At 37.1% G+C, this 16,800-nt stretch overlaps 1 protein-coding gene across 3 annotated transcripts in view; it reads right to left on the bottom strand.

Moving 5' to 3' along the window:
• CA8 (carbonic anhydrase 8) overlaps nt 1-16,800 on the bottom strand; it is a 49,905-nt gene that overhangs the window by 14,000 nt on the left and 19,105 nt on the right. For 2 of the 3 annotated variants that reach the window (XR_009154585.1, XM_058178282.1), the window contains exons 4-6: nt 8,875-8,970; nt 2,349-2,411; nt 891-939 (exon numbers count right to left, since the gene is read on the bottom strand). Coding sequence is in view for 2 of the 3 variants with exons in the window: in XM_058178282.1 (XP_058034265.1) it covers nt 891-939; nt 2,349-2,411; nt 8,875-8,970 (208 nt within the window). In the remaining variant the exon portion in view is untranslated. The remainder of the gene's footprint in view (nt 1-890; nt 940-2,348; nt 2,412-8,874; nt 8,971-16,800) is intronic. The other variant, XM_058178283.1, reaches the window with a different exon arrangement.

The raw sequence follows: 16,800 nt of genomic DNA, 5'->3' as shown, positions 1-16,800 counted from the left end.
TATCTATAAGCATGTATTTCATAGTTATGGTGCATGGAAAATATAAGTATAAAACTCAATTACATTCTGCTAAATAGTCCTGGGCAAAAAAAAAAAAAAAAAGTATAAAACTCAGAATCTCAATTACATTCTGCTAAATAGTCCTGGGCAAAAAAAAAAAAAAACCAAACAAAAAACCCCCTCATACATTCCATTCATAATAATTTCATATATCTATAGAAAGAACAGTAACTTACTTTATTTCCAACCTAAAAAAATGAATTCCAGAATACGGACCCAATAAATGTACTGTGAAACTATTATATATATAATTGCCAACTGAGATATTACCTGCCTGAATTCTATTGGTATTATACTTTGATGTAATACAAGGGCAAATGTTTTGAAAAATGTGTTTCAATTCTGTGAAGAGTAAAAATGTTACCTGGTGAGGATTCCACACATAATGTTTTCCTCAAGACTTTGGTTATAATGGGCTATACCCAGTGGTGGGATTCAAGTAATTTAACAACCGGTTCTCTGCCCTAATGATTTCTTCCAACAACCAGTTTGCCAAACTGCTCAGAAAGTTAACAACCGGTTCTCCCGAAGTGGTGTAAACTAGCTGAATCCCACCACTGGTTATACCAGTATTCCCATCCTGATGATCTCTTGTTGAGAATGGATTTGCTACTCTGAGAATGACTAGCTGAAGTTGCAGCCTCAATGTTGCTAGAGTATAACTAGATTACAGAACGCTGAAGTGTTTTGTGTTCAGAGCTATATTTGTTAACAGTTCAGTTAAATCAAAACTATTGGTCAAAGTTGATAACTTGACAGCAGTTTAATTTTATTCATATCCCACTTTTATGCAAAGACTCTAACTATTAACAAAACTAAAAAGCACTCACCTGGTAATAATGTGTTAGGATTGAAGCAAGGTATTGTCTTGGAGTTGCCCTGAAAAGTTAATAGAATCCAGACTGTTTCTAGTTTTTAAACAAAAAAGTTGTGCATTTAGGAAAAAGTGGATTGTAATTTCTGCAGGCAGGCAGGAAGGAAGGAAGGAAGGAAGGAAAGGAAGGTAGGTAGGTAGGTAGGTAGGTAGGTTCAAAATGTCGCATCATTGTTCAGGATGGATTTGGTTACCCTTAAGATATCTATCAATCTCTGACAATATCGAAGTGATTGAAATTTGATTGAAAATTGAAATACTCTTAATTGAAAACAATGACTTGATCTAGAGAGGACTGCTGGATACTACAAATGTAGAATGTTCAAAACATACAATTAAATGTTTCACATAATCCAATTCTAGCAATATGGAAACCAATATAGTTACAAACAAACGTCTGGAAAATCTTCCCTACTGTAAATGTTTACTGCAGGTTCAGTACCTAAAATTCCTACACAGGGCTATAGTAGAAGACTATTCACAAATGGTATACTTTTGGACTGTCTGGAGGGATTGATCTCTGGGGTCACTATTTTGCAAGAGTACTGTTCCCTTCTCTCAAGCCAAGTTCTGAAGGTATGCTGATACTGAGATATGATGAGCCATATGATTTTATTTTGCCTCCCTTCTGTTCAAGATTATTTGGGGTGGGGGTGGGGGTAGGGTCATCCAGGGTTTTGAAAGGGGTATCATTAGTAGGCCTATAGAATTTTAGAATCCAAATCCAACAATCCTACCATTTATAATTGCCTAAGTTCAATAATAACTAGAAGACACAGAACAAATAAAAGTTTAATCCAGATAAAACAGGCGTTAACTGGTAAACTGGAATTGGGAATTGTGAGATAGCTTATTTTTACTACACCTGTGAAAGCATGTCCCTATTTTGGAGCGCTTATAGATTTTTAGCTTATTTTATTTGATTGTTTGTTTGTTTGTTTGTTTGATTGATTGATTGATTAATTGATTGATTGATTTCTATAGCAAATGACTTTGGGGGGGCTCACAATTCAGAAACATATATTACAATTAAAATCCTAAAAACAGTTTAAAACAATAAAACCAGTAAAAAACATTAAAACACTAAAAACATTAAAATCTCTAAAGTTGTTTATGGCTTCTAGACTGGAAGCATATTTGTAAATTAAGCATATTTTCATTGGTTATCAAATTAAAGTTTACATTCTAGCTGCCTCTGTCTTGATTATAAAGATGTTTGTCTTTTTTATTAATCAATGTTAATGTCAAATGTGATTTTCAATACAGAATTGCAATTGATATTTCAATATTTTGGATATTTAGTTGAGGAGAAAAAAGAAGTAAATTAAATAAATGACTGCTATACATTCCATTTCTGTACAAATTCAATCACATGAAGTCCCTTATCCCCAGTTGTAAATTGAAGATATTTTACCTTATACTGAATGTCTTGCAGAATCTCAGTCACAGCCTTTAGGCCTGAATGTTCCTTTCCTATCTGAAATAAAACCAATAATAAATACCGAAATATAATAGAGGTTATTCTAGCTCTGAAATAGGTTAACTCAGAGGTCTCCAACCTTGGCAAATTTAAGACTTCTGGACTTCAACTTCCAGAATTCCTCAGCCAGCAAAGAGGAATTCTGGAAGTCGAAGTCCAGAAGTCTTAAAGTTGCCAAGGTTGGAGATCCCTGGGGCAAACAACACATTATTCTCTGACACTTTGGTATATCAAACTAAAAACAAGTAATGTTATTTATTATGTATATATGTTATTATTCTTATGTGAAGTTCAAAACATTCGTGTTATTGTTTCTTACATGAAAAACCATCTTCCTTCTAAAGAGTTCAAGAGAATTTACCTCTATTATATCCTCACAACAAGAATGCTATTTGACAGGTTGCAAGGAAGTAACTACCAGACTTATCCAGAGTATTTTACAGTGTAATTAGGAAAATTAAATTACTCTTTCCCAACCTTCCCAACCCACTGAGTCTCATTTCTTTCTTCTCTGTTTTGTCCTTTCCTCATTTAACTTACATCTGCTATGAAAGGACAAAACAGAGAAAAAAGGAAATAAAACTCAGTGGGTCAGGAAGGCTAGGAAAAAGTAATTTAATTTTCCAAGATGACCTTGCATGATTCTTTACTGAATAAGGTATGAACTGCCATGGACTTCTTATCTATGAAGCTATAAAGTAACTGCATAATCAGCAGTTAAAGATTCCATGCAGATATTGTATATATCGCAATTCTATACAGGTAGTTAATCACGAGTATTATTAGATTTTTTTTATCCCACCTTTTTATATAATTGTATATAAAATACATGTCATGTGTATATTTATAATGTTATTCTATAATATCTTAATTGCAAGAATGTATATGTGTATGAATTAGAGAGAAAAAAACTATTCCACACTGAGTTTGAATGGGATTTTTAAAAATCAGCTGGTTTCATTGAAGTTCCTTCTATTACTCCAGATCTATGGTCCTTTGTTAAGTGTGCCAGACTTGACAAACTGAATGAATTGAACTGAATGAAATTGAATGAATAAATAAATGTTGGCAGAAACATGAAGAATATAAGGTTCCAAGGAATGAGTTAAAGGGACTGCTAATAAGTTAAGTTCAATCAGGTAATGTGAGACACCAAGAAGGGAAAAAGAACAAATAAAAGTTTTAATATTAATGGTATCCTAAGAAGCAAAAATGAAGATTAATAAACAACTATAGGCTATTAAAACCCACAATGCTTGTGGCATAGTTGTCTTCCTGCCTGAAAATAGTATTTGAAGCAAAAGCAAGTTCATAGCAGCCCTTGAAGAAAAAACAATGGTTCACGATAGCAAATGGCCATACTTTGAATGATAAGATGACCTCATTCATCTTTTCCTTAATATCAATTAAGGAAAATGAATCCCCCACAACAGAAACACATAATAGGAGAAACTCTCAATAAAGGCGGGAAGAGAAACAAGGACAGCGGGTTAGAGTAACAGCCAGTAGCAAAGGATACAAAAGGCATTCTACACTGCTGTAACTAAACAACAACAACAACAACAGGTTTTAGATCCCTGAAGATAAGGCAGAATATTCAAGGGAAAAAACAGATATGGCAGAATCAGAGACAGCATCAGATACAGCTCTATAAAAGACAAAGAGAAACTGATAATTCACTGTTATAAAGAACTTAAACAAATGCTGATGAATTGTGCGGTATGCCAGTGGTTGGTTGCTCCCAGTTCGGTCCGGTTCTATAGAACCGGTAGTAAAACCAGCACGAGGCTCTGCCCACCCGCCATGACGTCATCATGGGTGATCTGCCCATGCACAGAAGCTTCTGCGTGTACTCCGGCTGCGAACCAGTAGTAAAGGTAAGTGGAACCCACCCCTGGTGTATGCCATGAATAATGGTCAGATATATGACAGAACACCTTCTAAGAGTTATCAGAAAAATGGGAAGATAGAGGGGACTGAAAGTATACCTCTTCTGGAACTATGTAGATAAATGATGGTCTATAGAAATGTATAATAGTAATAAAGCACACATGAGAATAAATGAAATGCTTGGTGAATTCTTGGTGGGTTCTTAGTGCTAAGTTTGGATTTATTATTTTTATTATACTTAATTAATAAAAATATTTTTTTAAAAACAAAGGTGGTGGATGTAGAGTAGCAGATTAAAATGACAGAAAAGCACAATCCAACTAAAATTAAAAACTCTATAACAGGGGTGTCAAACTCAAGGCCCACGAGCCCCTCCTGGAAATGGCAAAAGACTGGCTTGAAGTGCCTCTGCCAGCGAAAACAGAGCTCAGGCAGGCTTCGTGCAGCCTCTCCGAGTCTGTTTTTGCTGACAGAGGGTTGTAGGAGGCCGCCACGGCCAAAAAGAGTCTCAATGAGTAATGTCGAGCTGGCCACGTCCCCTGGCCACACACACACCCCGGCCCCTCAAGGTCAAAAAACCCTGATGCTGCCCTCAGTGAAATTGAGTTTGACATTCCTGCTCTATACTACAGAAGACAGTTTGATTAGGGCTAGCTGCCTTAGAAGAGTGAGGAAAATTCTCAGGGATGACTCTCACCCTGGTCATCACTTCTTTACCATCAGGAAGGAGATATAGAAATATAGCCAGCCACACAAACAGGCTGAAGAACAGTTTTTATCCATGGGCTGTCAGACTCCTGAATGAGAAATAACATCATAACTACGTAGTATGATGGACTGCAAGGCCGGCGCAATGTGTAACATGTTCACACTGGTACAATAGGACTGGGTGTTTTATTAATATGATTTATTGGGTTAGGGATTTTCTGTCTTTACTGTGAGTTGTATTGTGTTGAGGGGGGTGCACTAACCAATCTCATTGTACATATGTTGTGCACTGACAATAAAGATTTGAAATTGAAATTATGGAATCAGTTACACAGAATAGTGATCGCTTCCCTTTGGTTGGATGTGTTCAGTAGTTAAGTTTCTATTTTTTTCAGGTTAAAGTGTACAGTTTCTGGGAAGGGAAATGAGAGAACATTCAAAACTCCATCAGATTATTGCACAAAATTAAGGTTGTTCTCAAAATTTTGGATATTAAAAAAAATGAAAAATATAAACACACTTTGGAAGCTGATTTAAAGGCCTGAACTTAAGGGCAGGAAACATTTGCATAAGTTAAACAACCTTCACCAATATCTTGCACATTTGCTGTGCTCAGTTTAGTTGGATTTGGTTTGGTTTGGCCATAAGAATAAAACACTAGAATCATGTAACTACCATTAATTGAGCTGCAAATACATCCAAGTGATTATGGGGTAGAAGCAGCTCTAAACTGTAGACTGCATTTCATTCATAACAGCGAAACTTGCATTCTGAAGCCAAACCGCAATATGAAAATGATAGATACCAGAGAGGTCAACATATAAATAGAAATCATTGATTAATATTTTTGTTTTTATTAATCAGCATAAAATCTAATTAGACTGTTTTGACTAAAGCCTTGAAAAAAAAATCTATTCAAATATCTACAACTCTTAAATATCCCACAGACATGCACAACTCCATATGTTCACGCAGAATTCTGGCAGCGATGACTGTGAATTATCATTTGCTTGAAAGGCTATGCAGATCCTCATTAAAATATATGAGGAGAGAGGAGGGGTCTTGAAGTTGCTTGTTAATTATTGGCACCTAGGCAGCAGATTGCATAGGCATATCCTTCAGTTGATCGAAGATTTCTATAAAAGTCCACTCATTGAAGAGTACTTAAAATTTCCTCAGCACCATTAAAAAAATGTTCTATATGAACTAAATTTAATGATCTGAAGGAGGGCCATGGGAAAATGGGAATTAACCCTTTTGTTCAACCAGTAGAGAGCACTCCTGCTGATTCACAGATACAGTTCTGCTCCATCAATTCATATAAAGAAAACGAAATACAAAATCACTGTGCTCTTATTATCTTTTGTTGTTGATAATGGATATGATAGTACATTAGCTCTATTTTGGAGCTGTGAAAGTGGTTTTTGTGGGAACTACTGATTTAATATATTGACAGAAGTGGAAATATGTACCTCATCCTACAGTCAATTGTTATTTGTACCTAAAGGTAAAGTAAAGGTTCCCCTTGCACATATGTGCTAGTCATTCCCAACTCTAGGGGGTGGTGCTCCTCTCCATTTCAAAGCCGAAGAGCCAGCACTGTCCAAGATATCTCCGTGGTCATGTGGCCGGCATGACTAAACGCCAAAGGTGCATGGAATGCTTTTACCTTCCCACCAAAGGTGGTCCCTCTTTTTCTACTTGCATTTTTTACATGCTTTCGAACTGCTAGGTTGGCAGAAATTTGTACCAGAATTTGTACCTAGGTGCTCGTAATTATATAACATGTACTTATAAATGTGTGTGTTTTCCATGAAATGAGCTTGGCATTCACCCAATTGGTTCTTAATCATAGGACATGCAGCACTTAAGGATCAAGTGGAGAGATATTTTCAATTAAGGTAAAAATACCTACTTCTGCAAAAAAAGGTTACATTGAACCGAGAATGGGATGGAGTAATAAGTTAAAGAGATTTATTTAACAATTTAATTTAACTTTCTGAGTAATTCCAAGGTTAGATCTGAAGAAATTGGATAACAGCTTCCAAAGCAATTATAGAGTCCTTTAGGAGACCAAATTTTCATTATTTTTAGAAGTCCTCTATGCATTAGAGCCATACATCTTTCCAATCAAACACCTAAGTCTCCAAAGAATTTAAGAACATAAAAAATAGAAGTCTACAAAAAAGCATTCAAATATGGTTCTTAAAGAAGCATTTCTATTTGCATCCACTATTACACTATAGGTCAGGGCTGTCAAACTCCCAGCCCACAGGCCGCATGTGTCATTGGCTGGCCACGCCCTTGCCCAATTTAGTGAAGAAGGGAAAAGTCCCAATAAGTCACGTGATGCTGCTATGATGACGTGAGTTTGACACCCCTGCTGTAGGTAGTCCTTGATTTACAACTACAATTGGGATTTTAATTTTCCTCATAAGTCTTTGCAGTTGTAAGTTGAGTCAGATCCATTTTTACAATAATTTTTCAGTGGGCGTTAAGCAAATCACCAGGTCATTAAGCAAATTCAACTTCTCCATGGGTATTCTTTGCCAAAAATTAGCAAAAATGCTGCAAATCATGACCACATGGCTCTACAAAATAGTCATAAATATAAGCCAGTTGCCAGAACCTGAATTGTGATTACATGACCTTGATGAGTGCAATGGCTGAAAGTGAAAATATGGATTATGAGTTACTTTTTCCAAGGCCATCATAGCTTTGAACCAGGGATGAAAACTATTTACTTTCCCTCCCGGTTCGGAAGTGCACACGTTGATCCTCTGCGCATGCGCAAACCCTTCTGCGCATGCACAGAGGGTAAAAACAGGTTACTTCCTAGTTAAAACCAGTTAAACTAGGTTAAACTAGGTTACTTCCTAGTTAAAACCAGGAAGTAACGACGACTGGGTGGGTGGGCAGAGTCTCGAGCTGCCATTGCTACCAGTTCTCCGAACCACCAGCCGTGAGCTATGGTCACATGTACTACACAAATCAAAATAACCACAAAATGGCACCAAAGATATACAGAAAAGTCTAACTTTTTGCTTCTACCTAGCATTTGTGTAAGGGAAAGAAAACGTGATCATTTCCAAAGGCTACAGTGCAAGTTACAAAAATCTACAACAAAAGTAAAATAATAATCTTTTTTAAAAAGATTTTTTTAAAAAAATACAACCCTTTCTACTCTACCAGCAAGAGACTGAAAACTGCCACCTTGCTCACTCTTTAGACCAGGGGTCTCCAACCTTGGCAACTTTAAGACTTGTGGACTTCAATTCCCAGAATTCCACAGCCAGCAAAGCTGGAACTCTGGGAGTTGAAGTTCACAAGTCTTAAAGCTGCCAAGGCTAGAGACTCCTGCTTTAGACCACTGCCAGGATTGGCTATATCCTGATTGATGCATGGTAAATGTCAAAGTGAAGGAGACAAGGCTTAGAACACAACTGTATGTATGTAGGCTCCCTCCATAAGGATACTGACCAAGATTCTGGTATGGTCAATGCACACATCAATATTTTTGAAACAAACATACAATTAGTGTCCTCAGAAGGACTCAGAAGTCTTTTATATATTTGTTCCAACAGCTTGAAGAGGAATTATGAGTCCAGTTCACACAGATCAACTTTTATAAGTTCATTCACTTATAAAACACAAACTTAAGTGGCATCTGCAGCTTAAATGAAAGGGGTTTGTATTGCCAAAAGACATAGAGTATAACTGACATAATGACAATCTGCTTTTGTTTCTGTGATAGCTGTTGAAGGGAGGAATTGACACCCAGAGTTTCACCCACCAGGCATTATTGCAATGAAACTGCAATTAAGAGACAATAAACCATCATGGCAAAGAGAAGGAAAATTACCTGCACAAATAAGGCAATAATGGCTATACCATTCTTCTTTCCGACTGCTTCATCAATACTGTGATACATGGTAGTGTTCCAGTGGATCAGATGGAGCTGGAGAGAGAGACAGACAGAAAAAGAGACGAGGGGGGAGAGAGACAGAGATCACTTGTAGCAAAAAGACACTGCATGGACAAGAAGTTTCCTAGCAGTTCAGGGGCGGGTTTCAAAATCCGTCACTACCAGTTCGCTCGTGGGTGCTCATGCACTCGCGTGCTTGTGCGCATGCGCAGAAGCATCCAGGCAGGTGGGCAGAGTCTCCCGCTGCCACCGCTATAGGTTCACCCAATCTGGAGTGAACCGGTAGCAACCCCCACTGTAGCAGTTGCTGATCAGAAGCCCTTGCAAAGATCGTCTTCACATAGTCACATTATAAGAGAGATGGTCGGTATAAAAATTTAATGAATAAGTAAAACAGAGACTGTTTTTGAAATGTTTCTATTTTGTCTTTCCACACAATGACCTAAGATCATTTAACATTTTAATGAAAACAATTAAACAAACATTGTAAAGCATTGCCAAAGATCCTAAAACAAGTGAACTACAATTAAAACAACCTACCTAGTATCCGTAGCACACTTAGCATAATAAAGGCATTTATTAATGTCTTCACAGAGTAGTTGAGAAAAACCTGTTGGGATATCAGGTAGATTTTCTGAAGGAACACATTCCAATTTGATGGGGCACCAGACAGAAATTGTTTTTTCCATGAGTCACTACCTGATTCTTCCAATGAGATCAATATTTAGATAGATTCATATAGATATGTTGTCATTCAGAGTTCATATCTGATATCAACTAAGTATGGGCAGCTCATAAAAATAAAAAGCAACAAAAAACAATCAAGTAGAAATTACAGAAATAAATTACAAATTAAATTACAGAATAAGAAATTACAACAAACAAACAAACATAGACGATTATTACAAGATAGCAATCCAGGCAACATATCGAAAACATCATATCCAGGGGAGTTCCATCTGTCCTACTCCAAGGCCTGAGAGAACATCTTCAGAATGGGAGCTTGATATTCAGAGGGGACATCATTCCAAAATGGATTAAGAAGAGAAATGAATAGCCAGACCTGCTGTTATGTCTAATATGCTCTCACTTTATCTTCAGTTATTTTAGTTTTAATAAATGGATATACCCCTGAAAAATGTAAGCCATTCCAAGTATGCTAACAGGTAAAAGGTAGAGGAGTCTCTGCGGATTTTATTCCCCTAGTCACAGCTAACTATAGGGGATGCTGCTCATCTCCATTTCAAGGCCATTGAGCCAGCACTGTGAGAAAATATTTTCACTTATGTGGCCAGCATGACATCACAGAGCACTCTTACCTTCCCACCGAAGTACTGCCTATTTATCTACTCGCAGGAGCTGGGGCGAGAATGGGGGCTCTCCCTGTCTCACTGGTCTCGGTTCTCCAACCTGGGCTGTTGGCTTTCCAACTGACAAGCCTAACATCATAACTGTTCCACCTGCTAACGGATGCATATAAAAACCTCTTTTGATAATTTGCAAATCAAGTTAGCATAGGTAATAAAGTAATGATATTAAAAGAATTTTAATCAAATGCATATTCTAAAGGCAAAAATGAACTGCACAGCCTTTCACCAGGGCCTCTGGTGCTCAGACTGCTAAGACAGTCTGTTATTAACACAGCTGCTTGCAATTACTGCAGGTTCTAATCCCACCAGGCCCAAGGTTGACTCAGCCTTCCATCTTTTATAAGGTAGGTAAAATGAGGACCCAGATTGTTGGGGGCAATAAGTTGACTTTGTATATAAATATACAAACATGATGAAGACTATTGCTAACATAGTGTAAGCCGCCCTGAGTCTTCGGAGAAGAGCGGGATATAAATGCAAATTAAAAAAAATGGATGTTTAATTTAAAAATCTTCACTACTATCTAGCTGGATATTGGACAATGAGCATTACTAGGTCATAGTCATTGTACAATTTCTTATAGCATCAATATATTTTAGAACAAAAAGAAAAATATTCATATTACACAATATAAAATGTGATAGAAGGTGCTTATCAGTCAGCTTGGCATTCAGAATGTGTTAATGTGTTTGGTGAATTTAAAAAATCAAAATATATTGTTTGACTTTGTTCTTTTCAATTATTTGTCAGTTTTAAAACTATGGAAATTTTTTTCTTCTCTCAATGCTAAATGATTCATTTAAATACCAAAGCATGTGTTGACATTTCAGTCTCCATTTCTTTTTAGTAATTATGCTAGCAAAAAACCTGCAATGTCTGTTTTAAGCATATTTTTAATTAGGATTTTTCATTGTCCCCACTAGAGGGCACTCGTGCTCTCTATCACATTAAATAAAAAGGAAAACAAAACAAAGAAAAAGTTATTTTTCTTTTAATCTTACAGACAGAAAGAAAATCCTTGAATTAAAGAGTTAAGGGTCTAGCTACAAATACTATTGTGAAAACAGTGTTCTCTGTGTGACTCCAACTGTTATCTTTCTAATATCAACATATAGAAGAAAGTAAGTTGTAACAATGCTGTGAAAGACAATAGTCAAGTTTACAAAGGCAATTTTATACATGTTAGTGGATAAAGCCATGGAGAGAGCTAGCATTAAATTCACAGAGGTAAATTGCTGCAAAGGATCTTTTTCTGTCTTAAATAGAAAACTACTGCTTGTAAAGAATTTTAAACGAAAAGTGAAGTAAGAACCTTGTTTTTAATAATAGGAAAATTTCATGTATTTATTTTTTAAAAGAGCTATTTTTTCATGTCAAAATTAAGACAAGAATTACAATGTATTTTTAAAACAAATTTCATAACTAATTTTTCAGGTTCAGTTTGTGATTGATGGTACCTGATCACCCCAAATATACTTTACTAGATTCATTGTCCTAAAAAAAACATGAAAAAGTATGTTTTTCCATTAAATTTTTGGAAATTTGCTCCCTAAAGCAAGAAATTTCCAGGAAGAAAATAAATACCTTCTGATTGCAGTCCATGTTCTAACTGAAGTCATTAGATAGATTGTAGATTCATCTATGGCATTATATTAGTGAGAAAAGAGAGGAAAAGGCCACTCTGATTACTTCTTAGAGGGGGGAGGAAACACAACCTGGTGAACTTACCTCCTGATGTTATAAAAACATTTCCTCCCTTGTCTATTCAACCTTTTGACTTTTCTATTTTAAATCAGAATTGTTTTGAGGAAGTGGCTTCGTTTATTTATCATAGAAAGCCATAATGGGGCCTTTTTGGTTGGTTATGTATGAACTCAGCCATTTTCACTTAATGTAGTATGAAGCCAGGCATAATGCTTTAGTCAACAAACCACTCTTTAAAAAATCCAACCAACAGAATATCAATAGTTGGCTTAGGTTATTTTCCTTAACTTTGTATCCTCCCATTTGGTTGGAAACAGAATGCATTATTTATTTATTTATTTATTGTTTGTTTGTTTGTTTGTTTGTTTGTTTGTTTGTTTGAATTCATTAGCTGCCCAACTTAAATGAATTAATCAGGAAACTTTTGAAGAAACCAGATTTTCAGATGATAAACCAACCATTCCCTAAACATACATGGATGGATGGATGGATGGATAGATGGATATTTGCTTGGTTAGATTAGTCATCTTACATATAGGCATGCAATATAGTAAGGATAAAATATAACTGTCAATTTATTGTGAAATTACAGCAAATCATCTCACTATAGTCCCAACTAAGAATGGCATATTATGCCTTAAAAATCTTTATAACAACTTTATAACAAAAAAGTACAAGATAAGTCATTTGCTGCTTTTAAAAGGTTTTGTTTCTATAGATGTCAAAGATCCCACACTCACATAATCAAAAGTGCTGTATGATGTACTTTTGGTTATGTGAGTTTGCGCTGCAGAACTGAACCTTTCATACAATTATATATGGTTTTTAATCCTGATCAGGCATGAAGCTGTGCTTTCTTCTCAATCTAGAATTACCTCTGCATATGTGATAAGTTCAGGAATCAACACAGTCATGTATATTTCCAACAGCTGTTTGTGCAAAGTTATATCCTGGGAAGGATTTTCAGTACCTGGCCAAGATTCAAGAAGTTGCTTCCCTAATTCTGGCAACTGCTTTCTTCTGTGTGTGGCATTAAGCAATTCCTATAGTTCTGTACCATAGGTGAGCCAGCATCCTCCCCCATCATGCCAATCTAGATCAGGGGTCACCAACCTTTTGGATCTCAGGGACCACTAAATTCATAATTTTAAATCCACGGACCACTAATATGCATTTTTTAAAAAGATAAATAGTATTTAGTGCAATATAAAAAATACAAATAATTTTTCTGTGGACCACCAAAATTTTCTCATGGACCACCAGTGGTCCATGGACCACCGGTGGTGACCGCTGATCTAGATTGTTCTCTCTTCACTGTTACAGTCACTGAAAGGGGCACTATGCAATATCACATTCTTTAGGGATAGATCTCACTGTCGAAGGATTCATGGCCTTCTCAGCGTATTCTTTCCTCTAAGTCAGGGGTGTGAAACTCACAGCCTGCAGGCTGGATGTGTCACGCGCTGGCCACGCCCAGCCCGTTTAATGAAGGGGGGGAAAGTTGTGATACGTCCTATGACAATAATGTGTCATCGTGAGTATTCTTGTAAACCACAGCATATAATACTGAGGACCAGTACTAAACTAACAATGGTTCAGAGGTGGGTTTCAGCAGGTTCTAACCAGTTCTGGAGAACTGGTAGCAGAAATATTGAGTAGTTCGGAGAACCGGTAGTAAAAATTCTGAGTGGCCCTGCCCCCATCTATTCTCTGCCTCCTGAGTCCCAGCTGATCGGGAGGAAATGGGGATTTTGCAGTAACCTTCCCCCGGAGTGGGGAGGGAATGGAGGTTTTACAGTATCCTTCCCCTGCCATGCCCAGCAAGCCATGCCACGCCCACCAAGCCACACCCACAGAACTGGTAGTAAAAAAAATTTGAAACCCAGCACTGTAATTATGATTGTCAGTTGGTTTGTATGTTAGACTGTGATTTGGAAGACTTAAGTTCAAATGCCCACTTATATATAAAACCTATTAGGTTACCTTTGCACTAGAATTTAGCCATCTTCATTTAGAAGATGTCCTCAACTATGTCTCCGCTAAACCCCCTTATTGTATTAAAATATTGTGGCTTTGGTTCCATAAAAATTTCCTAGTTGCCCAAGTGATTCTTGTATCCTATAGGACTATTCTAGTTCATGACTCTGTCCAACTGAGTTCCAGTTTGAGCTCTTACATAAACCTTCAGGAATCAGCAGATGGACATCTATCTGAATTGCATGACCAATGGGCCCTGAATGAAATGGATTATTGCAACCCCTTTCAGTCAGAACTCGGGTCTGGGCATGGGATGAAAACCGAATTGGTCACTTTGAGATGATTTCTGGTTGGTAGCTTATCTGTCTTTGCTCTCCTTGAGCTTTCAGTGACCTTTGATAGCATCAACCATGATATGCTTCTGTATCACTTCTGTGGGATGGGAGTCAGTAGCACAGTATTGGGCTGGTTTTCATCCTTCCTATGAAACAGTTCTGTTGGTGTAGATTGGAAGTGAGGTCCCACTTGCAATTCCTTTTATGTGGGATGCTGCAAGGTTCAGTAGTCTCTCTGCTCCTATTTATCATCTACATGAAGTTAATGGGTAATGTTATTTCTTGTCATGGGATGAGTTATTACACTGATAATACCCAGTTATACATTTCCATCCCTGGCAAACTAAGCAATGATGTTAATGTCTTGTCCAAGTGCCTGGAGGCTGCGGGGATCTGAATGGGAAACAGTAGACTTTAACTGAACCCAAGACTGAGTGGCTCTGGATTTGGGGGCGCTCTTACCTGAGATTTTTTTTTTTTACATTTATATCCCGCCCTTCTCCGAAGACTCAGGGCGGCTTACAGTGTATAAGGCAATAGTCTCATTCTATTTGTATATTTACAAAGTCAACTTATTGCCCCCCCAACAATCTGGGTCCTCATTTTACCTACCTTATAAAGGATGGAAGGCTGAGTCAACCTTGGGCCGGGCTTGAACCTGCAGTAATTGCAGGCTATTGTGTTCTAATAACAGGCTCCTTATAGCCTGAGCTATTCCGGCCCCTATTTTACCGATTTTACCATCTTTGGTATGGATGGGCTTGCACTACTTCAGATAGACCCCACGTGCAATCTAGGGGCCCTTCTAAACCCATAGCTCCTGCAAGACGAGCAAATGGCAGTCTTGGCTAGGAGGGTCTTTGCAGAGTTTGTGTTGTATGCCAGTTATGCCCTTCCTGGACCGCAAGGCTCTGCTCATAGTCACTCATGCCTTGGTCACCTTCCAATTGGATTACTATAATATGCTCCACATGGAACTGCCCTTGAAAACCATCTGGACGCATCAACTGGTGTGGCTGCAAATGAGTGTAGCTGCATGCACAATTATGTGCATCCTAGGGTGGCACATTAATCACTTTGTTCCACAAGCTGCACTGGCTGCTGGTTTGTTTCTGGATACAATTGAAGGTGATGGTTTTGACCTTCAAGCCCATGTTATCTAAGGGACCACCCCTTCCCAATGACATCTACACATCACATCAAATTGAGGAGGACAGGAATGCTATGGGTCTTATCTACTAAGGAATTCTATCTGGCATGCCTTATCAGCTGTGGCTCCAGCTCTTTGGGACATCATTCCCCAACAAGATGAGATTAGCCTTTCAGAAAGCTTTCAGAACATGGTTTAACCAGAAACCTTGGGGATTCTGTGGGCAGTCTATGAGTAGGTTGTATTGTGCCTAAATAGTTTTTCTCCTGCAATCATGCTTTTTATTTATTTTTATGTATATTGTTTTAAGTGTTTTAATGGTTGTGATCTCATTTAGTTGTACACTGCCAAGAATCACATTTATTTATTTTTATTTATTTATTTTTGTCACACAGTATATATAAGCATAAGCACGAAATAATTATACAATATATAAGCATATATATGAGTATGAGTATGTAATAATTATATTAATTGGATATAATGAAGGAAAACAATACAACAGGAATGGTAGGCACGTTTGTGCTCTTATGCACGCCCCTTACAGATCTCTTAGGAATAGGGTGAGGTCAATGGTAGATAGTTTTTGGTTGAAGCTTTTGGGATTTTGAGAAGAGACCACAGAGTCAGGTAGCATATTCCAAGCATTAACAACTTTCTGAAGTCATATTTTCTGCAATCAATCTATTTTCTGCAATCAATCTATTGAAATGTGAGGCTGTATAAATTTGCTAAATAACAAAAGCTAAACCATATTATTTCTGAAATACATATCCAATTTAAAGATATTTCAAGTAATTGCCTTGAAATAAACCAACATTATCTTCTTAATGCTTCTTATTAGAGATTAATACTAGTACTGTTTCATAGTTTAAGTAGCATAACTCACTTGAATTATTTACATTCATATTTAACTTTGTTTTGTATATTTAGTGTTCCTTAATAGAAAAAAAAGATGTAATTGTTAGTCATTTAGTCACCTAGGTTCTATCATATCTCAAGACTTAAAATGGACACCCAACATCAAAAACATTATCAGAAAAGCACAATAAAGAATGTTCTTTCTGCGCCACCTCAGAAAGCTCAAACTGCCCAAGGAGCTGCTGATTCAGTTCTACAGAGGAATTATTGAGTCTGTCATCTGCACCTCCATAACTGTCTGGTTTGGTTCTGCAACCCAACAAGACAGACACAGACTTCAGAGGATCATTAGAACTGCAGAAAAAACAATTGCTACCAACCTGCCTTCCATTGAGGACCTGTATACTGCACGAGTCAAAAAAGAGGGCTGTGAAAATATTTACAGACCCCTCGCATCCTAGACATA

This window comes from Ahaetulla prasina, chromosome 3 (genome assembly GCF_028640845.1).
Source record: "Ahaetulla prasina isolate Xishuangbanna chromosome 3, ASM2864084v1, whole genome shotgun sequence".
In the NCBI taxonomy this organism is placed as follows: domain Eukaryota; kingdom Metazoa; phylum Chordata; class Lepidosauria; order Squamata; family Colubridae; genus Ahaetulla; species Ahaetulla prasina.
Note: the sequence above shows the minus strand (reverse complement) of the source record. Positions and strands in the feature narration are given on the sequence as shown.